The following is a 27,500-nucleotide window of genomic DNA, read 5'->3' as shown; positions in this document are numbered from 1 at the left end:
TGGGGCTGTATGTTATCTACGTGTTCAATTAATAAAACAATGAGATTGGGGACATTTCTATTCAACCTGTCAAAATAATTTGGGGGAGGGGGTGGTTTAGAAATAGTCAGTGAGGTAAACAAACATAATAGTTGAGTGGCAAATGACAATAGTGCTACCTTCCCAATATTTAACTGAAAGAAATAATGGGGCTGTATGTTGCGACAGACAGCCTGACACTTTGCATGTCATTTTAATATTATACTTATCCCATCCCCCTGGATATTCCAGATTAATAAATTAAGGTTTTGTCAACTAATTACAAATCAGGTTAATCAATAACATTAGCCAACTCCAAAGCACGAAGAGCTGAGCATTGGGATCCAGACATCACGGACATCTTGCCACAGTTCTCCGCTCACATCTGGCAGTGCTCTCCATCTGTACCAGGGGCCACGAAGCGTTTTTGAAAGTGGGGGAGCTGAGCGATCTCTGATCACTGGACTTGGGCGTACCCGGCGAGGGAGTGGAGCGACCGAGTGGGGGAGAGGGTGGGAGGGGGATGAACTCCCTCCCACGGTAGGGACTTTTTGAAATTTGATGTATTAAAATCATGTATTAGTGCATTGTAGAAGTATGATTTCAATGTTTTTAGTTTGAAGCAATTTTAAGAGGTAACTTTTTAAGGGGTACTTTTTCCACACAAAGGGTGGTCGGTGAATGGAACAAGCTGCCAGAGGAGTTAGTTGAGGCAGGGGCTATCCCAAGATTTGAGAAACAGTTAGACTGATACATGGATAGGACAGGTTTGGAGGGATATGGACCAAAAGCAGGTAGTGTAGCTGGGACATGTTGGCAGGTGTGGGCAAGTTGGGCCGAAGGGCTTGTTTTCACACTGTATCACTCTATGACTACATTATACCTCCACCATGCATGAATGCTTCAAAATCAAGTGGTCGAGTTTTATTGCCATATACTCAAGCATAGAAATATAGAAAATAGGCGCAGGAATAGGCCATTCGGGCTTCAAGCCAGCAATCGCATTCAATATGATCATGGCTGTTCATCTACAATCAGTACCCCTTTCCTGTTTTTTTACAGGGTTACAGGGTTACAGGGTTTCCTTTATTGTCATTCAGACCGAAGTCTGAACGAAATTTCGTGCCTGCAGTCATACATACAATACAATAAAAAACAGCAATAAACACATATTAACATCCACCACAGTGAGTCCACCTAGCACCTCCTCACTGTGATGGAGGCAAAAGTCTTAGGTCTGCAGTCTCTTCCCTCCTCTTCTCTCTCTGCGCTGAGGCGATACCCCACCGGGCGATGTTAAAAACAGTCCCGCGGCTCAATCACCGCGGCCCGTGGTGGTCGAAGCTGCTGTCCACCAGTCCCGCCGACGCAGCCGCTGCCTCGCGGCCGAACCTCGGACTCAGGTCACCGCCACCAGAACGCCGTCCCAGCCACCGGACCACCGCTCCAGCCCCGAGCCGGACCGCCCTCACGTGAGTACCGCCACCGTCTCAGCCTCGCGCCAGGCCGCCCCGACATGGGCGCCGCTCCTCCCTCGGGCTGGGCCGCCCCGACATGGGCACCGCTTCTCCCTCGGGCTGGGCCGCCCCGACTGGGCGCCGCTCCTCCCTCGGGCTGGGCCGCCCCGACTGGGCGCCGCTCCACCCTCGGGCTGGGCCGCCCCGACTGGGCACCGCTTCTCCCTCGGGCTGGGCCGCCCCAACATGGGCGCCGCACCTCCCTCGGGCTGGGAGCGCCGTACCTCCCCGAGCTCGGCCACTCCGACGGGAGCACCGTTCCTCCCTCGTGCTGGCCGCCCTCACGGGATCGTCACAGCCCCTCACGGAAGCCCTGTTCCAGCCCCGAGCCCGACCGTCGTCACGTCAGCGAGCTCAGGGCGAGTCCTGGCGGGCTCTGCCTCCTGAGCCTCGAGGTCACCAGCTCCGCCATTAGGCCTCAGCGCAGACGGAGGCAGAGAAGGGGGATACGACAAAAAATCGCATTCCCCCCGCAGGGAGAGACAGCAAGCCCTGGTTCAACCCCCCCCCCCCCCCAAAAACACAAACTAAAAACCAAAAACTAGACTAACCAAAACGAAAAAAACAACACAAAAAAGCAAAAACAAACGGACTGCAGGTGAGCCGCTGCTGCCAGGGCAGCGCCGCCACTTCCGGATATCTCGCCACTTCTCCATATCCCTTGATTTTGCCTGCCCCAAGAGCTAAATCTCTCTTGAAAACATCCAGTGAATTGGCCTCCACTGCCTTCTGTGGCAGAGAATTCAACAGATTCACAACTTTCTGGGTGAAGAACGTTTGTCCTCATCTCAGTCCTAAATGGGGGTGAAGAACGTTTGTCCTCATCTCAGTCCTAAATGGCCTACCCCTTATTCTTAAACTGTGACCCCTGGTTCTGAACATCCCCAACATCAGAAACATTTTTCCTGCAGTTACAGTGAGTGGAAATCTAGCAGGCAAGCAGGATGCTTTTACCAACCACCCCCATTTGAAGGCCACTACCTTCCACAGCCTCTACCCAGTGCTTGGTACATACTTCCAGCAGCAACTGGTTGTCCTCCAGGATGCACCGAGCCACAGCCTGGTCCATGCTGGTCACCAGGGCGAATTCGGCACAGAGACTCTCACGACAGCGGCGCAACGCTTCCGACGAACGCCCGGGACTTTTGCACTGAGGCTATTCCATGGCCGGAGCTGCAGCGAGCGACTCACCAGCCCCACAAACACTAGCCAGCGCCGACTCCCCGTCCGCATCTGCTCCCGCCGCTCCATCCCTTCCTCCGCCCCGACTCTCCAACAACCGCAGCCCATGCAGTTGATATTAGTTTTCAAATTATCTTCGATCACAGAATTCTTCTGCAGTTGTATAGGGCTCTGGTGAGACCACATCTGGAGTATTGCGTACAGTTTTGGTCTCCTGATTCGAGGAAGGACATCCTTGTGATTGAGGCAGTGCAACGTAGGTTCTCGAGATTGATCCTTGGGATAGTGGGACTGTCATATGAGGAAAGATTTGAAAGACTAGGCTTGTATTCACTGGAGTTTAGAAGGATGAGGGGAGATCTTATAGAAACATATAAAATTATAAAAGGACTGGACTAGCTAGATGCAGGAAATATGTTCCCTATGTTGGGCGAGTCCAGAACCAGGGGCCACAGTCTTAGAATAAAGGGGAAGCCATTTAAGGCTGAGGTGAGAAAATCGTTTTTCACCCAGAGAGTTGTGAATTTGTGGAATTCCCTGCCACAGAGGGCAGTGGAGGCCAAGTCACTGGATGGATTTAAGAGAGAGTTAGATAGAGCTCTAGGGGCTAGTGGAATCAAGGGATATGGGGAGAAGGCAGGCACGGGTTATTGATTGGGGACGATCATCCATGATCAAAATAAATGGCGGTGCTGGCTCGAAGGGCCGAATGGCCTCCTCCTGCAGCTATTTTCTATGATTCTATGTTTCTATGTTTTAATTGCTTACGACAGAGCATGAGAAAGTCTGGGATCAGCGTGAGAGCGTGTAAATTTGGCGAAATGCGTGATTCTCACGCACAATGCATGAGAGTTGGCAGCTCTGTAACCCAATTATCCCTGGGATCATTCTCGTAAACCACCTTCTCTAACCACCCTTCCCTCTCTAACGCCAGCACGTCCTTCAGGTAACTGCTCCCAATATTCCAAATGTGGCCTCACAAGCACCTGATAAAACCTTAGCATTACATCCTTGGTTTTATATTATAGTCCCCACTAAATAAATGCTAGCATTGCATTTGTTTTCCTTACTACTGATTCAACCTGCAAATTTACTTTTGGAAATCCTGTACAAACACTCCCAAGTTCCTTTGCAACTCCAATTCCTGAATCTTCTGCCTTTTCAGAAAATGGACTATGCCTTTATTCCTTCTACAAAATACATGTCCACACTTTGATCCGCTGTATTCCATCTGCCACTTCTCCGCCCTCTCTCGTAACATGTCCCAGCTTCCTCAATACTACCTGCCCCTCCATCTAATTTCGTATCATCCACACACTTGGCCACAAAGCCATCAATTCCATCATCCAGATCATTAACATATAACGTGAAAAGTAGAGCACGCAACACTCGCCCCTGCAGAGCACCACAAGTCACCGGCAGCCAATCCGAGAAAAGGCCTCATTTATTCCCACTCTTTTCCTTCCGCCAGTCATCCAATCCTTTATCCATGCTAGTACCTTGCCTCTAATACCATGGGCTCCTATCTTGTTTAGTGGCCTCACGTGTGGCACTTTATCAAAAGCCTTATGAAAATCGAAGTAAACACCATCCACTGACTCTCCTTCGTCTATCCTGCTTGTTACATCCTCAAAGAAATCCAACCAATCCATCAGGCAAGATCTCCCCTTGACGAGACCACGGTGACTTTGGCCTTTTTTATCCTGTGCTTCCAAGTACCCTGAAACCTCAATGTTAATAATGTACACTAAAATTCATTCAGAATCTGGGGACATTTAAGGGCAGAGTGTTGAGCTGGCAAGCGAGTCAGTTTCTTGCCCAGAAGCCGGCTTCTTTAGATTTCCCGCCTATTCAATTTTAAAACCAACTTTATTTCCGCAGAGGAAACCAGCAAAGTGGGTCAGAAGTTTGGTGGAGTGATGGGAGGTAGAGGTTCTGACCAGAAAGTCTTATGGAGGGAGGGACAGGCAGGGAGAGGTGAGGCTGATAGGCTGAATTGTGTTTATTTCAATGCAAGGAGTCGTGGAGAAAGCAGTTGGATGTAGAGCCTGGATCGGTGCTTGGGACTATGATGTTGTGGCCATTGTGGAAACGTGGTTGTGGGAGGGTCGCGATCGGCAGCTCAATGTTCCGTGGTTTCGATGTTTCAGACGTGATCGACAGGGAGGAACAAAGAGGTGGAGGAGTTGTACTACTGATCAGGGAGACTGTGACGGCGGCACTCAGAGAGGACGTACTGGAGGGTTCATCTACTGAGGTGGAATGGGTAGAGCTCATAAAGAAGAAAGGAGCAATTACTCTGGGATTATATTATAGGCCACCCAACTCTAGTGGGAGATAGAGCATCACACAAGTAGACAGATTATGTAAGGAGGCAAGAACCACAGGGTTGTAGTGGGTGACTAACTTCTCCAATATTCACTGGGACTTAATCAGGGCAAGAGAATTAGACGGGGCAGAATTTGTTCAGTGCATCCAATAAGTTTTCCTTAAACAGTGTGTGGATAGTCCGCCTCGAGGAGGGACTATACTGGATCTTGTGTTGGGAAACGAGCCTGGTCAGGTGAATGGTCTTATGGTGGAAGAGCATTTTGGAGATAGTGACCAAAGCTCCATACATTTTAAGAGTGTTTTGATTCGGGACAGGTCTGGATGTTGGGGGAAGGTACTTAATTGGGGCAAGACAGATTGCAATGTCATTAGGCAGGAGCGCAGGAGGGTAGATTGGTAGTTGTTTAAAGGCCAGCTGATCAAAGTGTAGGATCAGCATGTTCCAGTAATGAGGAGGGATATGGATGGCAAGGTAAAGGAACCATGGATGACCAAGGAGGTTGTAAACTTGATCGGGTAGGAAAAGGAAGCGAATGTCAGTTTTAAGGAGGTGGCATCGGATGGGGCTTATGAGGAATTTAAGGCTTGTAGGAAAGAACTCAAGTGGGCGATTAGAAGGGCCAATTAAATGTCATTGGCGAGCCAGATTAAGGAAAATACCAAGGCTTTTTTACATACGTTCAAAACAGTAGGGTGACCTGGGAGAAGGTAGGACCCATCAAGTATAAAGGAGGGAATCTGTGGAGTTGGGGGATGTAGGTGAGGTATTAAATGAGTACTTTGTATCTGTATTCACTGAGGAGAAGGCCTTGGAGTTCAGCAAAATCAGTGTGGAGAATACAAATATGCTTGGGCTTGAGATTGAGGAGGTGGTGCGGAGGCTCTTGAAGAACAATAAGGTGGATAAGTCCCCTGGGACTGATGGGATCTATCCCAGGTTATAGAGGGAGGCAAGAGAAGAGGTTGTGGGGGCCTTGATGAAGATCTTTGTTTCTTCTCTAGCCACAGGTGAGGTCCCAGGGATCTTGAGAGTCGTCAATGTTATTCCCTTGTTTAAGGAGTAGAGAGAATCCAGGGAACTATAGGCCGGTGAGCCTCACATCAGTGGTAGGGAAACTATTGGAGAGAATTATTTGATATAAGATGTACTCATATTTGGAAGAGAATGGGCTAAGTAGGGATAGCCAGCACAGCTTTGTATGTAGCAGGTCATGTCTCATGAACTTGATTGAGTTTTTTGAGGGGGTGAGAAAGGAGATTGATGAAGGTAGGGCAGTAGATGTTGTGTACATGGATTTTAGTGGCTTTTGAGAAGGTCCCACATGTTTGGTTGATCCAGAAGATTAAGATGTACGAATTCACGGTGACTTAGTAGGATGGATTCAGAACTGGTTTATTCATAGGACAGAGGGTTGTGGTGGAAGAAAGATATTGTGGCTTGAGGTCTGTGACCAGTGGAGTTCTGCTGTTTGTGATATATATATATAATGAGTTGCACGTAAACATAAACAGTTGGGGTCACGGAACTGTCAATGTATACAGTAGGATGTACATCAGCTACAGAATTGGGCAGAGAAGTGGCAGATGGAGTTTAATTTGCATAAAGGCAGCATAGTGGTGCAGCAGTGGAGTTGCTGCCCTAGAGCGCCAGAGTCCCCGGTTCGATCCCGATTACGGGTGCTGTCTGTACGGAGTTTGTACGTTCTCCTTGTGACCGCGTAGTTTTCCTCCTGTTGCTCCGATTTCCTCCCACATTACAAAGACATGCAGGTTGGTTGGTTGGTTAATTGGCTTCTGTACATTGCCACCTGTGTGTAGTATGTGAAACTGGGATAACTTTGAACTTGTGAACATTGGTTGGGCTGAAGGGCCTTTTACCACGTTGTATCTGTAAACTAGAGTGTGATATGTTGAACTTTTGGACGACCAACGTAGTATACAATTAATGCCATGACCCTTCACAGCATTGATGTACAGAGGGATCTTGGGGTACAAGTCCATAACACCCTGAAAGTGGCAACACAAACATAGAGTGGTAAAGAAGGTGTATGGTATGCTTGCTTTCATAGATCGGGGCATTGTGTATTAGAGTCAGGAAGTCATAATGCAACTCTATAGGACTTTGGTTAGGCAGTCCCAGTCACCCCATTACAGGAAGGATGTGGAGGCCTTGGAGAGGGTGCAGAGGAGGATAACACAATTACGCCGGGATTATGGTGTATTAGCTATAGGGAGAGGTTGAACAGATCGGATTATTTTCTCTGCAGCTACGGAGACTGTTGGGAGACCTGGTAGAAGTATATAAACTGTGAGAGGCATGCGCAGGGTAGACAGTCGGAATGTTTTTCACGGATAGTTTTTCAGGCGTAGCTGGAGTCGAGGGGGTGTTGCTGACAGGTTCAACGTGGTGTTTATGCAGGGAATGGAGGCACATGGTTCATCTACAGTCAGATAAGAGTTGGTCTTGGCATCATGTTCGGCACAGACCCTGTGGGCCGAAGGGCCTGTTCCTTTGTCGTACTGTTCTATGTTGATCTCTCTCCCCCCTCCCCCCACGGAGAGAAGACTCCCTCCGCACCTCAGTTAAAAATGATGCAGATATCCTGTCCTCATCCCACTAATCGAGCCTCCCCGTTCCCCTGGGTCAAGACCGCACTCCTCATCAACATCTCCCTGTTGCCCCCCACCCCTTGTCACCACACCCCCCCACCACCCCCCCCCCCCCACCGCCCCCCCCCCCCCCCCCCCACTGCATCACGGAGCTCTCAGCCTCGGTCTCTCCTCTCTCCCCCCACAGGTCATGGCGAAAGGGAAGATCATCAGCCTGGAGAGCACCCCCCTCATCGTCGGGGGGACGCACGGTACGGGGAGGGGGACGGGCTGGGGTGGAGGGGTGGGAAGGGTGCGATGGGGGGTGGAATCGGGTGGGGGATGGATAAGGAAGGTGGGCAGGTCGTAAAGAGTGTGTGTGTGTGTGTGTGTGTGTGTGTGTGTGTGTGTGTGTGTGGGGGGGGGGGGGGTTATGCTGGGGAGGCAGGGTGGGATAGGGGGTGGAACAGGTGGGGAGGTTGGAGTCAGGGTGGGAAACAGTTTTGGGGTAGACAGTGTGGGTTTGGGCTGTGTAACCCGATAATTAGGCATCAGACGGTTTCCAAGGGATGGCACTGTGTAACAGTACAGTGTGGGATCACATTGTGTAACGGGGCGATGTGGGAACACACTGTGTAATGGGGCTGTGTGCGATCACACTGTGTAACAGTACAGTGTTGGATCACACTGTGTAACGGGGCGGTGTGGGATCACACTGTGTAACAGTACAGTGTGGGAACACACTATGTAATGGGGCGGTGTGGGATCACACTGTGTAACGGGGCGGTGTGGGATCACACTGTGTAACGGGGCGGTGTGGGATCACACTGTGTAATGGAGCGGTGTGGGATCACACTGTGTAACAGTACAGTGTGGGAACACACTGTGTAACGGGGCGGTGTGGGATCACACTGTGTAACGGGGCGGTGTGGGATCACACTGTGTAACGGGGCGGTGTGGGATCACACTGTGTAACGACTCCCCTCCAGGCCCACAGGGGGCTCTGACGCTGCCACTACGCCTGCCCGCCCTCCTGGCTCCCACTGCCCGGCTCCTGGTCTTCACCGCCCTGCCCAGTGGTGAGATGGTGGCCCACTCCACACACATACACATGGACAAGTGCTTCCGCAACAAGGTGAGGAATCTCCCCCCGTCAAGGATGTACTCCCCTGAGGAACTTCCTTTCTCCCCACTCCCCTACCACCCCTCCCGCCTCTTTACTTCACCCCCCTCCCCCCGCCCCCACACCACTCCGCCTCTACCTCCCACCTCTCCCCCTCCATCTGCCTCCCGCTCGCTGCCTCACCGCGCTCTCTACCGCTGCCTCACTGCGCTCTCTACCGCTGCCTCACCGCACTCTCTCCCATTGCAGGTGCAGCTGAGTTTCTCCGTGCCGGAGGAGTTGCCGGGCAGACAGGTCTCGCTGCACGTCGACGCCGCCCCAGGCTCCCTCTGCGGTCTCCGCATCGTCGACCACAGTGTGCTGCTCCTCAAACCCGAGAGGGAGCTCACGGCACAAAGTGTAAGGCCCAGCCCCACCCTGGGGTGCAGACGGGGGCCCAGCCCCACTCGGGGTGCAGAGTGGAAGGGGTAGAGGTGGAGGGAGGGGGAAAGGATGGGGTGAAGGGAGAGAGGGGGAGGGAAGGGGGAAAGGATGGGGTGGAGGGAGAGAGGGGGAGGGAAGGGGGAAAGGATGGGGTGGAGGGAGAGAGGGGGAGGGAAGGGGGAAAGGATGGGGTGGAGGGAGAGAGGGGGAGGGAAGGGGGATGGTGCAGGGGGGATGAGGGGAGGGCGGGGGAATAATTTTCCCGGATCCCTGCCCCTGATCTTTATCCGCTGTAATTCATATTTCTCTCACCCACACTTGTTGATCTCTCTCTCTCTCCCCTCTCTCCCCCTCCTTTTCCCTCACTTGCCCTTACCCTGCCTCTCTACCACTCCCCTCACTCTCCCTCCCTATTTCCCCCCCCCTCTCTCTCCCCTCACTCTCGCACTCCTCTCTTCCTCTCTCAATCCGTTTCCTCACTCTCTCTCCCCTCCGCCGCCTCCCCCTTCATTTCCCTCCCTATCTCTCTCTTCTTCCCTCCTTCCTCCCTCAATGCTCTCTGCCTCTCTCTTCCTCCCACTCGCCCATCTCTCACTCCCCCCCATCTCTCTCCCTCCTTCCCTCCACCTTGCTCGCTCCCTCCCTCCCTCATCCCCTCGTGCCCTACCTCCGCAATGCTCTCCCTCTCCCCCCTCTGTTCCTCCCCCTGTCCCCACAGGTCTACTCCTTGCTGCCGGTCACTGATCTGAACGACTACCCCTACTCAGTGCGTGACTATGACTCTCACAACTGTGTTCCTGAGACTGACGATTCACTGCTCTCACTGGACGACAAGAACTCGGTCACTGACGTGGCTCAGTTGCTGCAGGTACCACCCAGGGAGTGGTGGGAGGCGTGGAACAAGGGCTGCGGAAGGGAGGGAAAAGGAGAAAGCTGAGATGTGGAGGGATGGAGCGAGGGGGTTGATGCAGGGGGCAAGGAAGGAGGGGTGAGTGAGGGAGTGAGGGAGAGAGCACAAAGGAAGGGCCAGAGGGAATGGGGGGAGTGGGAGTCATAAGATCACGTGATACATAGATACAAAGATACATAGACAATAGGTGCAGGAGGAGACCATTCGGCCCTTCGAGCCATTCAATGTGATCATGGCTGATCATCCACAATCAGTACCCCGTTCCTGCCTTCTCCACATACCCCTTGATTCCGCTTGCCCAAAGAGCTCTATCTAACTCTCTTTTGAATGCATCCAGTGAACCGGTCTCCACTGCTTTCTGAGGCAGAGAATTCCACAAATTCACAACTCTCTGTGTGAAAAAGATTTTACTCATCGCAGTTTTAAATGGCCTTACCTTTATTCTTAACTGTGGCCCCTACTTCTGGACTCCCCCAACATTGGGAACATTTTCCCTGCATCTAGCTTTTACAGTCCTTTTACAATTTTAAACGTTTCTATAATATACCCTCTCATCCTTCTAAATTCCAGTGAATACAAGCTTAGACTTTCCAATCTTTCTTCATACGACAGTCCCGCCGTCCCAGGGATTAACCTTGTGAACCTACACTGCACTGCCTCAATCACAAAGATGTCTTCCTCAAATTAGGAGACTAGAACTGAACACAATACTCCAGCTGTGGTCTCACCAGGACCCTGTACAACTGCAGAAGGGTCTCTTTCCTCCTATACTCAAATCTTCTCTTTATGAAGGCAACTTGCCATTAGCTTTCCTCATTGCCTGCTGTGCCTGCATGTTTACTTTCAGTGACTGGTGTACAAGGACTCCCAAGACTCGTCGCACTTCTCTTTTTCCAAATCTGACACCATTGAGATAATAATCTCCCTCCTTGTTCTTGTCACCAAATTGGATAACCACAAATGTATCTACATTATACTGCATCTGCCACGCATCTGCCCACTCTCTCAACCTGTCCAGGTCACCATGCAAACTCCTAGCATCCTCTTCGCAGTTCACACTGCCACTCAGTTTTGTGTCACCAACAAATTTGCTGGTGTTACTTTTAATTCCATCATCTAAATCATTAATATATATTGTAACTAGTTGCGGACCCAGCACCAAACCTTGCGGCACTCCACACGCCACTGCCTGCCATTCTGACAGGGAACGGTTTATTCCTACTCTTAGTTTCCTGTCTGCCAACCAATTCTCTATCCATGTCAATACCCTACCCCAATACCATGTGCTCCAATTTCCCCCCCTAATCTCCTGTGTGGGACCTTATCAAAGGCTTTCGGAAAACCTTCTGATACACTACATCCAGTGGCTCTCCTTCATCCATTTTACTTGTCACATCCTCAAAAAAATTCCAGAAGATTAGTCAAGCAGGATTTCCCCTTCATAAATCCATGTTGACTTTGATCAATCCTTTTACTGCTATCCAAATGCACCATTATTACTTCTTTAATAATTGACTCCAGCATCTTCCCCACCACCAATGTCAGGCTAACTGGTCTATACGTTTCTCTCTTGCTCCTTTCTTGAAAAATGGGCTAACATTAGCTGCCCTCCAATCCACAGGAACTGATCCTGAATCTATAGAACATTGGAAAATGATCACCAATGCATCCACCATTTCTAGAGCCACCTCCTGGGATGCAGTTCATTAGGCCCTGGGGATTTATCAGCCTTCAGTCCCATCAGTCTTTTCTGATACTTAAATCTGATACCAATACTTCTTCCCACCGAATGCAAATTTCATTAATTTCCTCTGTCTCCCTGGGTCCTCTGTCCTCTAGTACATCTGGGAGATTGTTTGCGTCTTCCTAAGTGAAGACAGAATCAATGTACCGGTTCAACTCTTCTACCATTTCCTTGTTCCCCATAATAATTTCATATGTTTCTGCCTTCAAGGGACCCACATTGGTGGCAAACTTACCCTCGTACTTCATCTTTTCAGCCCGTATTGCCCATTTTGTTACCTACTGTTGTCCTTTGAAAGTTTTCCAATCCTCTGGCTTCCCGCTACTCTTTGCTATGTTATACACCCTTTCTTTTAGTTTTATAACGTCCCTAACTTCACTTGTCAGTCACGGTTACCTCTTACTCGCCTTAGAATCTTTCTTCCTCTTTGGAATGAAATTATCCTGCATCTTCTGGATTATGCCCAGAAATTCCTGCCATTGCTGTTCCACCGTTATTCCTGCTAGGATCCTTTTCCAGTTGACCTTGGCCAGCTCCTCTCTCATGCATTCATAGTCTCCTTTGTTCAACTGCAACACTGACACTTCTGATTTACCGTAGTCCCTCTCAAATTGCAGATTAAAACATATCATATTTCTGTCACTACCTCCTAGCGGTTCCTTTACCTCGAGTTCTCTTATTAAATCTGGTTCACTAGATAACACTAAATCCAGAATTGATTTCTCTCTGGTAGACTCCAGTACAAGCTGCCCTAAGAATCCATCTCGGAGGCACTCTACAAACTCCCTTTCTTGAGGTCCAGAACCAATCTGATTTTCCCAATCTACCTGCATATTGACATCTCACATAACCACAGTGGCATTACCTTTGTTACATGCAATTTTAACTCCTGCTGCAACTTGCATCCTATATCCAGGCTACTGTTTGGAGGCCTGTAGATAACCCCCCCACCCCCCACCCATGTAGCAGTGGCACACCTGCCTGCCAGAATGCTGGTCCCCCGCCTGTTAAGGTGAAGCCCGTCCCTTTGTACAATTCACCCTTACCCCAAAACATAGAAACATAGAAACATAGAAACATAGAAACATAGAAACATAGAAGACAGATCCTCATCAAAGGCTTTTTCAAGTATGATTTCCCCTTCATAAATCCATGCTGACTTGGACCGATTCTCTTACCGATTCAAATGCGCTGCTATTACATCTGTGATAATCGACTCCAGCATCTTCCCCACCACCGATGACAGGCTAACTGGTCTATAATTCCCTGCTTTCTCTCTCCCTCCTTTCTTGAAAAGTGGGATAACATTCGCTACCCTCCAATCCACAGGAACTGATCCAGAATCTATAGAACATTGTAAAACAGGAGCATAATTACGCCATTAGGCATGTCAAGTCAACTCCGCCATTCAATTGTGGCTGATATTCTGGCTTCCAACAGGAGGCTTATTAACTGCAAGTCAGTTCCCACTATTCTGCTTTGCTCCCTTCTTGTGCAGCAGGGTAATATTGGCAATTTTCCAATCATCTGCAACCACTCCTGACTGTAATTTTTCCTAAAATATGCTTCCACAGTCTCTAAAGCTACCTCTTTCAGAACCCTAGGGTGTAGTCCATTCGGTCCAGGTGACTTATCCACCTTCAGCTTCCCAAGCATCTTCTCCCTAGTAACACCACTCCACTCACTTCCACCCCCTGACTCTCTTGAATATCACGCATATTGCTGGTGTCTTCCACTGTGAAGACTGACGCAAAACATTTATTCAACTCCTCTGCAATTTTTTCACTGCCTATTATCACCCCCCCCCACACACTTCATTTTCCAGTCGTCCAACGTCCACTCCTGCCTCTTTCTTACTCTTTACAGAACTGAAAGAACTCTTATTATCATATTTTATATGATTAGATAGCTTATCTTCGTATTTCATCTATTCTTCCCATATTGCCTTCTTAGTTACCTTCTGATGTTCTTTGAAAGCTTCCCAATCCTCTGGCTTCCCCCTAACCTTTGCAATGTTATATGCCTTCTCTTTAAGTTTAGTTTAGAGATACATTGCGGAAACTGGCCCTTCGGCCCACGCCGACCAGCGAACCCCGCACTAACACTACCCTACACACAATAGGGACAATTATTTTATATTTATACCAAGCCAATTAACTTACAAACATGTACGTCTTTGGAGTGTGGGAGGAAACCGAAGATCTCGGAGAAAATCCACGTCGGGGGAAAACGTACAAATTCCGTACAGACAGCACTAATAGTCAGGATGGAACTGACACTTTCTAGGGCACTGTAAGGAAACAACTCTAACGCTGTGTCACCATGCCGCCCAGGTGTTATACTGTCCTTGGCTTCCCCTGTCAGCCACGGCCGTCTCTTTCTCCCCCTAGAATCTATCTTCTTCTTTGAAATGAAAAAATCCTGCATCTTCCAGATTATTCCCCAAAATTCCTGCCATTGCTGTTCCACCGTCATTCCTGCCAGGATTCCTTTCCTGTCAACTTTGGCCAGCTCCTCCATCATGCCAGTGTAGTTCAGTGCCTCTTTTACAGCTGCCTTTACTCAGTGCAATGTCGGCACATCCAAGGTCACCTTCTCCCTCTCAAATTGCAGGTTGAGGGAGGGGTGAAGGGAGGGAGTGAGGGAGGGGTGCGTGATGGAGTATTGGAGAGGGATTGGCGAACACTGTGAGTTAGAGAGGGTGAGGGGGGGGGGGTGAGAGTGTGAGGGAGGGAGGTGGGGGAGAGTGCGGGTGAGGGAGAGGGTCAGGGAGGGGTGAGGGAGGGTATGAGGGGTAGTGTGAGGGTGAGAGCGACAGAGGGAGGGGATGAGGGTGACGGAGGGAGGGGTGAGAGTGCGATGGAGGGACGGAGTGTGAGATAAGGAAGGAATGAGGGTGAAGAAGTTGTGGGAGAGAGAGGAGGGAGCAGGGGTGACGGAGGGGGCAGTGACTGGGGCAGACACTGATGCCTGCCCTCCCCACAGGACCTAGGCCTGAAGGTCTTCACGGACCTGGACTACCAGGTACCCCTCAACTGTGAAACGCGGAGAGGAGTAGCCTATGCGGGATTTGGGGGTGAGTAGTGACACCTGCTGACCCAGCTAATCACCCCTCATTGACCTCGCTCTGACCCCCGTTGAACTACCATGTGATGGAGCATCCCCCTCCCTGCCGGGTCATGCCCCTTCCCCACCGTGACCCCCTGACCATCCGTGCCTATGATACCCCCAGCCTGGGAGACACATTGGCGTTACCCCTCCCCCCCCCTACAGTGTAGTGCTCCTTCACCCCCCCCCCCCAGTGTGGTGCTCCCTCACCCCCCCCCCACAGTGTGGTGCTCCCTCACTCCCCCCATAGTGTGGTGCTCACTCACCCCCCCACAGTGTGGTGCTCCCTCACTCCCCCCATAGTGTGGTGCTCACTCACCCCCCCACAGTGTGGTGCTCCCTCGCCCTCCCCCCTCCACAATGTGGTGCCCCCTCACCCCCCCCCCCCACAGTGTGGTGCTCCCTCACCCCCCCCCCCCACAGTGTGGTGCTCCCTCACACCCCCCCACCACAGTGTGATGCTCCCTCACCCCCCCCCCCCACAGTGTGGTGCTCCCTCAACCCCCCCACAGTGTGGTGCTCCCTCACCCCCCCCCACAGTGGTGGCTCCCTCACCCCCCCCACAGTGTGGTGCTCCCTCACCCCCCCCCCCCACAGTGTGATGCTCCTTCACCGCCCCCCCCACCACAGTGGTGCTCCCTCAACCCCCCCCACAGTGTGGTACTCCCTCACCCCCCCCCCCCACAGTGTGGTGCCCCCTCACTCCCCCCCCACAGTGTGGTGCTCCCTCACCCCCCCCCCCACAGTGTGGTGCTCCTTCACCGCCCCCCCCACCACAGTGTGGTGCTCCCTCCCCCCCCCCCCCACAGTGGTGCTCCCTCACCCCCCCCCACAGTGTGGTGCTCCCTCACCCCCCCACAGTGTGGTGCCCCTCACCCGCCCCCACAATGTGGTGCCCCCTCACGCCCCCACAGTGTGGTGCCCCCTCACCCCCTCCCCCACAGTGTGGTTCTCCCTCACCCCCCCCACAGTGTGGTGCTCCCTCACCCCCCCCCCCCACAGTGTGGAGCCCCTCACCCGCCCCCACAATGTGGTGCCCCCTCACGCCCCCACAGTGTGGTGCCCCATCACCCCCCCCCCCCACCCACAGTGTGGTGCCCCTCACCCCCCCCCCCACATTGTGGTGCCCCCTCACCCCCCCCCCCCACAGTGTGGTTCTCCCTCACCCCCCCCACAGTGTGGTGCTCCTCACCCCCCCCCACCACATTGTGGTAGCCCCTCACCCCCCCCCCCACAGTGTGGTGCCCCCTCACGCCCCCACAGTGGTGCCCCCTCACCTCCCTCCCCACAGTGTGGTGCTCCCATCACCTCCCCCCCCCCACAGTGTGGTGCTCCCTCACCCCCCCCCCCACACCACGGCATGTGCTCCCTGCACCCCCCCCCCCCAGTGTGGTGCTTCCTCACCGCCCCATACCCCCCACCCCGTCCACAGCGCAATGCTCCCTCCTCAACCAGTATTATCAGTGGGATTGTCTCCGCCAGTAGGAAGACAAGGAACGCCACAACTTGATGAGACCGTCATGTACATGGTGGAGTCAGGAGTGGCGATAGATTCCACGGGGCCCAGGCAGCTCCAGGTCCGCCAGTACTTCCCCGAGACTTGGCGCTGGGACCTGATTCCAGTCGGGTAGGTTCACCGCAACACACACGTTCTGTCGATCTCACCCCCTCCCTCACCTCACCTCACCTGGGTAAACTACCCGAAGGGAGCCGTGTGGGTGAGGGTTAGAGATGGGGAGAGAGCAGAGGGGAGGGGTTCACAAAGATCGGGATCGTGGGTGTAGGGGATGGAGAGGGTTTGAAACGGGGAGCGGGGGTAGGGGCCAGACGGGTTATTAAGATGGGATTGCAGGAATGGAGGGAGCTACAGAGACGGGCCATGGTGAAGTGGCCAGGGGTGGAACATAGACGGGAAAGGGTGTAATGGCAAAGGGGGACTTACAAATGGGGGGGGGGGTGAGGGATTGCAGGGGGATACAGAGACGGGGATGGGTGTATGGGCCGCAGAGGGTTACGGAGATACGGAGATGGGGGGGGGGGGGGGTGGTGGTGAGGGACTGCAGGGGGATACAGAGACCAGTTTGGGGTTGGGAGGGGGGAGGGGTGGGATGGTGCAGCTCTGAGGGAGCTGGTACGGGTGGGAAAGCAGGGAGAGTATGGGTTGATGGGTCTTCCCTGTGTCACAGGCCAGAGGGCCAGGCCTCGGTGGAGCTGACGATCCCGGACACCATCACGGAGTGGAAGGGCAGCGTGTTCTGCAACGGGGAGACTGGCTTCGGCCTCTCGCCCATCGCCTCCTTCACCACCTTCAAGCACTACTTCCTGGAGCTGGCCCTACCCTACGCCGTGGTCAGGAGCGAGGGTTTCACCCTCAAGGCCAAGCTCTTCAACTACCTGGCCCACAGCCTCATGGTGAGGGGGACCCCCGGGTTGGGGGGGGGGGGGCACCCATCGGTGGGGAGGCACTCATGGGCCGGGGGGAGGAGGGCAAGATTGCCAGCCCTGACCGTTCCCACATTCCCTCCTCACCGCCTCGTCCAGGCCTGTGACTAGTGGTGCGTCTCAGAGATCGGTGTTGGACCCATTGCTGATAGTAGTAGATCACCGATGTGGATGGGAATGTGTATAAGACATGATTAGTAAGTTTACAGCTGACACTGAAACAGATGGTATTGCAGAGAATGAAGGAAGAGTCCAATAAATTACAGTGGCATATTGATCAGCTGGGCAGGGATTTGGATATGTATGAATATGACACTGTACAGCACAGGCACAGGCCCTTCAGCCCACAATTTCCATGCCCATCATGATGCCGTTTAACTAATCTCCTCTGCCTGCACGTGATCCATATCCCTTCATTCACAGCTTATCCATGAGCCAGTCGAATAGCTTCTTTCATGCCACCATCGTATCTGCCAACAAACATCCCCGGCAGAGCGTTCCCGACACCCACCACTCTCTGTGTTACAATTGACCCAGCACATCACCATTCAACTTTGCCCCTTTCACTTTAGAGCTCTATGGTGCTTTTACGGGAAGTCAAACCAGGGTCAGACATTCACTGAGAACGTTGGGCCCTGGGGAGTGTTGTGGGGCAGAGATTGAGGAGTACAGGTGCAGCGTTCCCCTGAAAACAATTTCACTGGTAGATGACGGCAAGTTGATTAAATGTAAAGAAGGCGTATGGAATGCCAGCCTTCATTGCTTGGGGCATTCATTATAAGAGTCAGGAAGTCATGGACTTCGATTACACTGCAGTTTATTGTCACATGTACCAGTAAAGGCACAATGCATTTTGAATTACCATACAGCTATACGAAGTGATAAGCAACAAGACACACAACCACATAAAAGTTAACGTAAACATCCATCACAGTGGATTCCACATTCCTCACTGTGGTGGAAGGCAATAAAGTTCAATACTCTTCCTCTTCGTCCTTTTCACAATGGCAGGCAGTGACTAGTGGGGTACCGCAAGGCTCAGTGCTGGGACCCCAGCTATTTACGATATATATTAATGATTTGGACGCGGGAATTGAATGCAACATCTCCAGGTTTGTGGATGACACGAAGCTGGGGGGCAGTGTTAGCTGTGAGGATGATGCTAGGAGGCTGCAAGATGACTTGGATAGGCTGGGTGAGTGGGCAAATGCATGGCAGATGCAGTATAATGTGGATAAATGTGAGGTTATCCACTTTGGTGGTAAAAGCAGGAAAGTAGACTATTACCTGAATGGTGGCTAATTAGGAAAAGGGGAGATGCAATGAGACCTGTGTGTCCTGGTACACCAGTCATTGAAAGTAGGCATGCAGGTGCAGTAGGCAGTGAAGAAAGCGAGTGGTATGTTAGCATTCATATCAAAAGGATTTGAGTATAGGAGCAGGGAGGTTGTACTGCAGCTGGACAGGGTCTTGGTGAGACCACGCCTGGAGTATTGCGTACAGTTTTGGTCTCCTAACCTGAAAAAGGGCATTCTTCACCAGACTGATTCCTGGGATGTCAGGACTTTCATATGAAGAAAGACTGGATAGACTTGGCTTGTACTCGCTAGAAATTAGAAGATTGAGGGGGGGTCTTATGCAGGAAGTCCAGAACAAGAGGTCACAGTTTATGGATAAAGGGGAAATCTTTTAGGACTGAGATGAGAAAAACATGTTTTACACATTGTGAATCTCTGGAATTCTCTGCCACAGAATGTAGCTGAGGCCAGTTCATTGGCTATATTTAAGAGGGAGTTAGATGTGGCCCTTGTGGCTAAAGGGATCAGGAGGTATGGAGAGAGAGCAGGTACAGGATACTGAGTTGGATGATCAGCCATGATCATATTGAATGGCGGTGCAGGCTCGAAAGGCCGAATGGCCTACTCCTGCACCTATTTTCTATGTTTCTATGGTCACCCGTGTCGAACCATCCCTAGTTAGGGCGATCGAAGCCCCCGTCGGGGTGATCGAAACCCCCGCGTCGGGGCGGTTGAATCTCTCCGCAGCATGGAGCTCCCGAGTCGACCTCTTCTTCCCAGAGACAGTGCACAGGCCTCGCGGTTGGAGCTTTGATCCCCGTCAAAGGGATCGCAAGCCCCGCGATGTTAGTCCCGCAGACTCCCGCGGCTTGGAGTGCCTGTCGGTCTCCAGGAAAGGCCGCAACTCCACGATGTTAGGCCGCAGCGGGGATGGAGATACGATACGGAAAAATATCACATCTCCGTCGAGGTAAGAGATTGACGAAAAGTTCCCCCCCCCTCCCCCCCACCCCCACATAAAAAAACAAGGAACACTAAAACATACTTTTTAATGCATACTAAAAATAACAAAAAGAAGAAAGGACCCGCCAGTTGGCGAGGCGGCCACTACTGGTGGTGCCAATTCACCGATTGTAGGAAGGATGAGGAGGCATTAGAGACGGGACAGTGGAGCTTTTCCAGCAGCTGAGGCTTACTTTAATCTGAAGAAAGGTCCCAGCCCTAAATGTTGCCAGTCCATGTTCTCCAGAGATGCTGCCTGCCCTACTGAGGTACACTAGCACTTTGTGTCTTTGTTTTTACTATAACGCTGCCTGGATTAGAGGCTATTAAGAGGATGGACAGCCTTGGATTGTTTTCTCTCAGAGACTGGGGGGGGGGGGGGGGGAGAGATGATAGAAATATATAAAATCATGAGAGACATAGATTTTTTTTTGTTTTTGTTTTTTTGTTTTGTTTATTTTATTAGAAGTTAATACAGTACAACCTCTAGTTTTATGTTTTGAGAAGGAAGGAAGCAAGACAAGAAAAAGAAAACAATAGAAAGGGGAAAAAGAGGAAAAATAGATGGTAGAGAATAGAAAAACGTGAAGTGTGTATATATTAAAAAGATAACGTGGAAAGTAGAAATAGGAGAGAAGGCCCCTTAAAAGAGACATTTTCAAAACTTTATTCGGAGATGTAGATCTATCCACGGCATAAACTGAAATCAGCAATCTTTACGGTACCGCTGCATCACATGATTCCAAAAAGTCGATGAAAGGAGACCAATTCCTTAAGAATTGGTCATATTTATCTATTAGTCGGTCTCATTTCTCCAAGGCGTGCTATATCCATCATATTCCTAATCCACATTTTAACAGTTGGTATGGTTGTATTTTTCCCAAATTTAAGTATCAATTTCTTTCCAATTATTAACCCATTATTAAAAAAAAGTTTTGGTCTTTATTTAAATTGATATCTTCTACTATCATTCCAAATATAATCCATCCCGTTTTAGGTTCTATTGTGGACTTGAAAAGCTTTGTAAATATATCAAATATATCGCTCCAAAATGTATTCAACTTTGTACATCCTACAAATGAATGTGTTATATTATATGAGAGACATAGATATGTTGGGCATTTAGGACCTTTTTTCCAGGATGGAAATGCCAAAGACTAGATGCATAGTTAGAAACATAGAAAACAGGTGCAGGAGGAGGCCATTCGGCCCTTCCAGCCGACACTGCCCTTCATTGTGATCATGGCTGATCGTCCCCTATCAATAATAGTAAGATTAAACGAGAATTTACCAGTTTGAAGTTTGATCTGTATTTTATGAGGAGTTACGATGAGGGATTACGTGAAGAACCCGCTCAGTGCGCAGGCGCGGCATACTTCCAAGCAGCGGTGTGCAATCACAGATAGACACAGTTATTTGAAGTAAACATAGTAAAGATAAGGATACATCAATTTATTAGTTTGATCCATATAATGAGGGTGGGAGCGGAGGGCACGTAATCCCTCATCGTAACTCCTCATAAAATACAGATCAAACTTCAAACTGGTAAATTCTCGTTTAATCTTACTATTTTACTTCGGAGTCACGTGAGTGACTACGTGAAGATTTCAAAGCTCTGTGATTTCAAACCGTGTAACAGTTTCATTTCACTCACTGCCGAAGTTCTTGAGGGAGGAAGTATTATCGTAATCAACCAATGAGTCTATTTGTAGAAAAACACAATGGTATTTTTTAAACAATAACAACAAAGAATTAAGTTGCTCCCCTGGGCTTAAATTAAGTATTTGCAGTTCGTAAATCTTTACTGCAAATATACCAGGTTTTGCCAACGGCTTATTATAAAATTTCTGAACGGTCTCCCCCCCCCCCACCATCCTGATGTAGCCAGGATGTGGTCTATAGGCTTGTCCATTCTTTAGCCGTCGACATGGATGCTGTCCTAGTGGAATAAAATGTGTACATGTTAGTGTTTATCCCAGCAGTTTCTAGCACCTGCTTGAGCCATCTCGCAATGGTTTGGCTCGTCACCCGACCATAAGGTTTTTGTGACTGACCCACAAGGCTTTTCATCTCCCTCGAATATTTTGGTTGTGTCTATGTAGGATAGTAGGTGGGTCATGGCACATAACCGTGGTTCTGGTGGGTAAGCCACGACTGGATTAGGTGTTCCTGGTCTGCTCTGTTTGATCAGTCGCTGGATAACGACAGATCTGGTCTGGAGCTGTGATCATGTTGTCCAGTCGCAATAGGTGTAGTGACTGGACCCTCTGAGCGGATACAAGTGCCATCAACATGAGCGTCTTTAGTGTAGCTTGCTCGAGGCCGGGGGATCTGGCTGGTGGCCATTCCCTGAGATATGTCAGGACCACACTGATATCTCAAATATGGGTATACCTGGGCTTAGGGCTTGATATTGTAAATGCCCTTCATCAGTTTTACCACCAGTGGATGGGATCCCATCGCCTGTTGTCCTGGCGCTGGTTTGAGATAAGCAGAAAGAGCACTATGCGCTGTGTTGATGGCACTGTAGCTGATCCCTACATCGTGGTGTAGATAGGCCAGGAACTCCAGTATGTTGGTGGCTGTAGCTGTTGCGTATGTTGTCCCTGTTTCCTGGCAGTACTTCTCCCTTTTTTGATGCTGGTTAAGTACTGCCTCTTGGTGGATGTTCTAAGGGATGCCGACATGGTGATGGTTTGTTTGGACAATCCCAGTTCCAGGTAAGGTCTGTTCAAACTTGCAACCCAGGCGTTTAATTTTCTCATGGCATGGGTGTTTAGCTTACCTGGTAGGTAAGTAGCTGATAGCCAAATATGTCTTTCGACACACCATTGCCAAATCATGTTGACCAATTTGTCGCATGATAATGATTTTATGCCACCCATATGGTTAATATAAGCCATCACCGTAGTATTTATCAATTTGTAACCGAACATGCAAGTGCTGCATATTAGATATATATGCTTTTAAACCATAAAAGGCGCCCAACATCTCTAGATAGTTAATGCCCAGTGTAAGTAGTAATGATGACTCTAGGTTAGTCCATCTACCACCTGTGCTGGATATGGAGTTAGTCGCTCCCCAGCCTTGAGCACTGGCATCTGTTTGAGTAACTAAAGTAGGGTTAGTGATAAAAATAGGGCTGACACTATGCCAAACGTTTTCTGCCCACCACTGTAGCTCTGATATTGCTTCAGTGGGTAAGTTCATGACACGACCATAGTGACCTGTATGTCGTTTTATTGCCTGTACCTTTGCTCTCTGTAAATTTTTTGATAGTGCAAAGGTCCGAATTGTGTAGCCAGAAATGCTGCTACCATTTCCCCAATTACTCTTGCTACTTGTCGAATAGTTGGTCGCTCGTTGACCATTAAATTGTTGCATGATTGTGCTAATTCAACCATTTTGGCCTTTGGCAAGGTAACAGTCATCTGGACTGAGTTAATTGTGAAGCCCATGTAGTCCATGATAGTGGATGGCTTCAACTTAGATTTATCTGGATGTAGGACGAACCCCAGAGTTTCGAGGAGCTGTTTTGTAGCTGATACTGCTGCCACAGCCAATTCCATCATTTTCCCTACTATCAGAATATCATCCAGATATGCCATGACAATATGTTTTTGTTTTCTAAGTATTGCCATGGCTGGGTTCAATATTTTGGTGAATAATCTTGGGGCTGAAGTTAGCCCATAGGGCAATGCTTTGTACCATCCAGATACATTTTAGGTATCTGCGATGATCCTTGTATATGGGTACAAGATAGTAAGCATCTTTAAGATAAATGCTTGCCATGAAGTGTCCTTTGGAATTCAGTTGTTTGGCAGTAACATATGTCTCCATTTTGAAATGTATATACTTAACACATTTGTTTAGTGATGTTAAGTCAATGATGATGCGACAGCCACCATCTTTTTTGGTTTTAGTGAATATATTCGATACAAATTCCAAAGGTTCATGTTTTGTCTTTTCGATGACCCCCTTTGTGATAAGTCTCACCAGTTCAGCTTGTCCCTCACGTTTCTCGTTGACGGAGGGAGAAATACCCTTTGGGGCCATTGTTGAACTGGCGGCGTTTTTTCTGACATGAATTGTATTTTATATCCACAATGCTTCAAACCGGTGCAATCTACCTCCTGTTAGTATTAAGCCTCCACCTCCCAAAAGTTGATAGGAACCAGACCCACCTACCTCCATGGTTACGCGTATTTCCTCTGATTCCCTTTGGTCGGACGAGGCTTGCGAGGTGTCTGATGTGGCGTGTTTGTTGGGGGTTGGCGCATTTTCCATGGGGTCCGCTCTGGGCCCTGGTCTAAAAAAGACTTACGGTGAAAGTAAGCGGACCCCGAGCTTTCACCAGTGTTGAATGGCCGATGTTTACTGGTGGATGCGGCGGGGTGTTGCCACTTGGTGGTGTGTGTTTTCAGTTTGCTCGTTTTATACCCTGCCTTCCCGAAGAGCAGCCTGTCTGGCTCATCGGCTGGTGTTTTACGCAGCCCGGCAAATCGAGGATTGATGGCAGGTTTGATGATTTCTTTCCGCAGATTATTAATTTCAAACTGCGTGTTACACAACAACGCGAGTGTATCCTGTTGATTGGTGGTCATCTCGGTGTTGTTTATAGAACGAGCAAACGAAGTGATGCCTGCTGTCAAAAGTCGAAGTATCCGCTGCAGCTTTAGCTCGTGGTGCCGGATGGTTGCCCCAATGTGTCCCCAGATTTGGCTGTTCACCGCTGGTACTTTTAGATATTCACAGTTCTCCGGCGCCGTATGGGTATCTAAAGCTTCATTAATCACCTACTCCTGCAGAGCTCTGTTGGAAAGGTGATTGATACTTGCCGCTAGTTTGGCCTGCACGGGGTTTTGACACGTAGCGGCCCACTGCACCAAGCAGCTGTTCCTGCTCCTGCACCCCCTGCATACTCCCGAAAACTTCAGCCATAACCCCTTGTTCTGGACCAGCCCAGTCCTGGTCCCCAAAGCTATCCTCTGGAAAGGAGGATACAATGGACAGTGCAGGAGGCACTGTAGTGGGAGTGCCTGACCTCCCTCTGCAAGAGCTCCCCTCCCGGGGTGCACCTTGCTGGAGGACCTGCTCCAAGAGCCGCTCCATGCGGCTCAGGCGGCTGTCCCTCCCCCTCCTGGGTGGAGAGACGTCCCCGTCCGACGAGTCGGATGCCACCGGCCGGTTGCTCTTCCGTTTGGCTTTGCCTCCAGCCCACTGTTCAGGCGTTAGCGGTGCTGGACTCGGCTCGGTGTCGGGGATAGCGGCGCGCCCGGATAGCGCTCCTACCGCCTGTTGCTGCCCCCCCCCCCCCTTCTCCTCTTGCGGAGTTGGATGGGGGGCAGATTTCTTCGAAAGTCTTGTCTTGAGTGTGGACATTCTGCAAGAGAAGACAGCCGGCTCTTCTTCGGTATCGAAGGAAAGCCGACTTCTGTTCACTTACCTGACGGTCCGTCTTTGACTGTGGCCCCTGGTTCTGGACTCTTCTAAGACTGTGGCCCCTGGTTCTGGACTCGCCCAACATTGGAAACATTTTTCCTGCATCTAGCTTGTCCAGTCCTTTTATAATTTTATATGTTTCTATGCTCCCCCCCCCCCTCATAGTTCTAAACTCCAGTGAATGCAAGCCTAGTCTTTTCAATCTCTCATCATATGACAGTCCCGCCATCCCAGGGATCAATCTCGTGAACTTTTGCTGCACTGCCTCAATCACAAGGATGTCCTTCCTCAAATTTGGCGACCAAAACTGTACACAATACTCTGGATGTGGTCTCAACAGAGCCCTATACAACTGCAGAAGTTATAGGGTGAGAGGAGCAAGTAGTTTACAGAGAGTGGTGGGGGCCTAGACCGTGCTGCCATGGTGGTGGTGGTACAGATACGATAGTGGTGTTTACGAGACACATGGATTTGCAGAGAATGGAGTATATGGATCATGTTTGGGTAGATAAGATGAGTTTATCGTGACACAGACACTGTGGGCCAGAGGGAGAGCTAGTTCCTGGGCTGCACTGTTTATGTTCTGTGTTCATTAATGTGAGCTCACCACCAGGATGGTGCAGAAGGTTTTGGACACACTGGCGTTCATTAGTCAGAGATTGAGTACAGACGTGGGGACGTCCTGGTACAGCTTTACAAGACAGTACTGTGTGTAACTTTGATCACTCTGCTACACGAAAGATGCCATTCAGTTGGAAAGAGTGCTGAGATTTCTGAGGATGTTGCCAGGACTTGAGGGCATGAACTATAGGGAGAGGTTGAGCAGGCTTGGACTTAATTCACTGGAGTGCAGGACGATGAGGGGTTATCTTATAGAGGTGTATTCAATCACGAGGGGAATACCCAGAGTAGGGGAATCAAGACCCAGGGGACATAAGTTTAAGGTGATAGGGGGATGATTTAATAGGAACCCGAGGGGCAACATTTTCACACACAGTGTGTGTGGTGTCTGGAACGAGCTGCCAGAGGAGGTAGTTGATGCAGGTCGCATAACAGCATTTAAAAGACACTTGGACGGGTACATGGACAGGGGGGGGGGGGGTGTAGAGGGATATGGGCCAAACGCGGGCAGGTGGGCTTCACTTAGCCAAGGCACCGTGGTCAGCATGCACGATGGGCCGAAGGGCCTGTTTCAGTGCCGATATGTGAATCTCCCGATGCAGATCTGCTGAAGTGTGAGCACAGGGACCGGTGACCTCTCTGCGAACCCAGTCATATAACCATATAATATAACCATATAACAATTACAGCACGGAAACAGGCCATCTCGACCCCTCTAGTCCGTGCCGAACACATAATCTCCCCTAGTCCCATATACCTGCGCTCAGACCATAACCCTCCATTCCTTTCCCATCCATATAACTATCCAATTTATTTTTAAATGATAAAAACGAACCTGCCTCCACCACCTTCACTGGAAGCTCATTCCACACAGCTACCACTCTCTGAGTAAAGAAGTTCCCCCTCATGTTACCCCTAAACTTCAGTCCCTTAATTCTCAAGTCATGTCCCCTTGTTTGAATCTTCCCTACTCTCAGTGGGAAAAGCTTTTCCACGTCAACTCTGTCTATCCCTCTCATCATTTTAAAAACCTCTATCAAGTCCCCCCTTAACCTTCTGCGCTCCAAAGAATAAAGCCCTAACTTGTTCAACCTTTCTCTGTAACTTAGTTGCTGAAACCCAGGCAACATTCTAGTAAATCTCCTCTGTACTCTCTCTATTTTGTTGACCACACACTGACCCGTTCACCCTTTCACCCCGTCTCAAGGTCAAGGTCACGTTGCAGGAAGCCCAGGGCTTTGAGCTGAAGTCGTCAGACAGCCAAATTCAAGTGTGTGTCTTATCTACAGACAGCGCCACTGTCAGCTGGAACCTTACAGCCACCGGGTTGGGTGAGATAGTGACCGGGTCACACCTGTCTCTGCCCCCACCCCTGGGGCAGCGAGGGAAGGGAGGGAGTGCCTGGATCTGTCCCCACCCCTGGGGCAGCGAAGGAAGGAGAGGGAGTGGCTGGATCTGTCCCAGGTCCCTGTCCCCACCCATGGGGCAGTGAGGGAAGGGGAGGGAGTGGCTGGATCTGTCCCAGGTCCCTGCCTCCGATCCTCGACTAATTGCATTTTGCACTCGTCTCTTTCCCCCTCCCTTCATTCTGCGATTTATTGTGGACGTGAATATCAGATTAGTTTAGAGATACAGCGAGGAAACTGGCCCTTCGGCTCACCTAGTCCGCACCGACCAGCAATCACCCAGTACACGAGCACTCTCCTACACACTAGGGACAATATACAATTTTACCAAAACCTCTGCCCTC

General features: G+C 50.3%; 1 protein-coding gene across 1 annotated transcript in view; it reads left to right on the top strand.

Moving 5' to 3' along the window:
* LOC116966836 (alpha-2-macroglobulin-like protein 1) overlaps window positions 1-27,242 on the top strand; it is a 28,971-nt gene extending 1,729 nt beyond the window's left edge. Inside the window, exons 2-9 of the mRNA XM_033013175.1 lie at window positions 7,846-7,909; window positions 8,627-8,772; window positions 9,010-9,159; window positions 9,902-10,051; window positions 14,823-14,913; window positions 16,431-16,572; window positions 17,132-17,357; window positions 26,958-27,242. Coding sequence (XP_032869066.1) covers window positions 7,846-7,909; window positions 8,627-8,772; window positions 9,010-9,159; window positions 9,902-10,051; window positions 14,823-14,913; window positions 16,431-16,572; window positions 17,132-17,357; window positions 26,958-27,242 — 1,254 coding nt within the window. The remainder of the gene's footprint in view (window positions 1-7,845; window positions 7,910-8,626; window positions 8,773-9,009; window positions 9,160-9,901; window positions 10,052-14,822; window positions 14,914-16,430; window positions 16,573-17,131; window positions 17,358-26,957) is intronic.
* Window positions 27,243-27,500: the final 258 nt, after the last annotated feature.

This window comes from Amblyraja radiata, chromosome 38 (genome assembly GCF_010909765.2).
Source record: "Amblyraja radiata isolate CabotCenter1 chromosome 38, sAmbRad1.1.pri, whole genome shotgun sequence".
Lineage (NCBI taxonomy): Eukaryota > Metazoa > Chordata > Chondrichthyes > Rajiformes > Rajidae > Amblyraja > Amblyraja radiata.
This window is presented reverse-complemented; position numbering and strand designations above follow the sequence as displayed.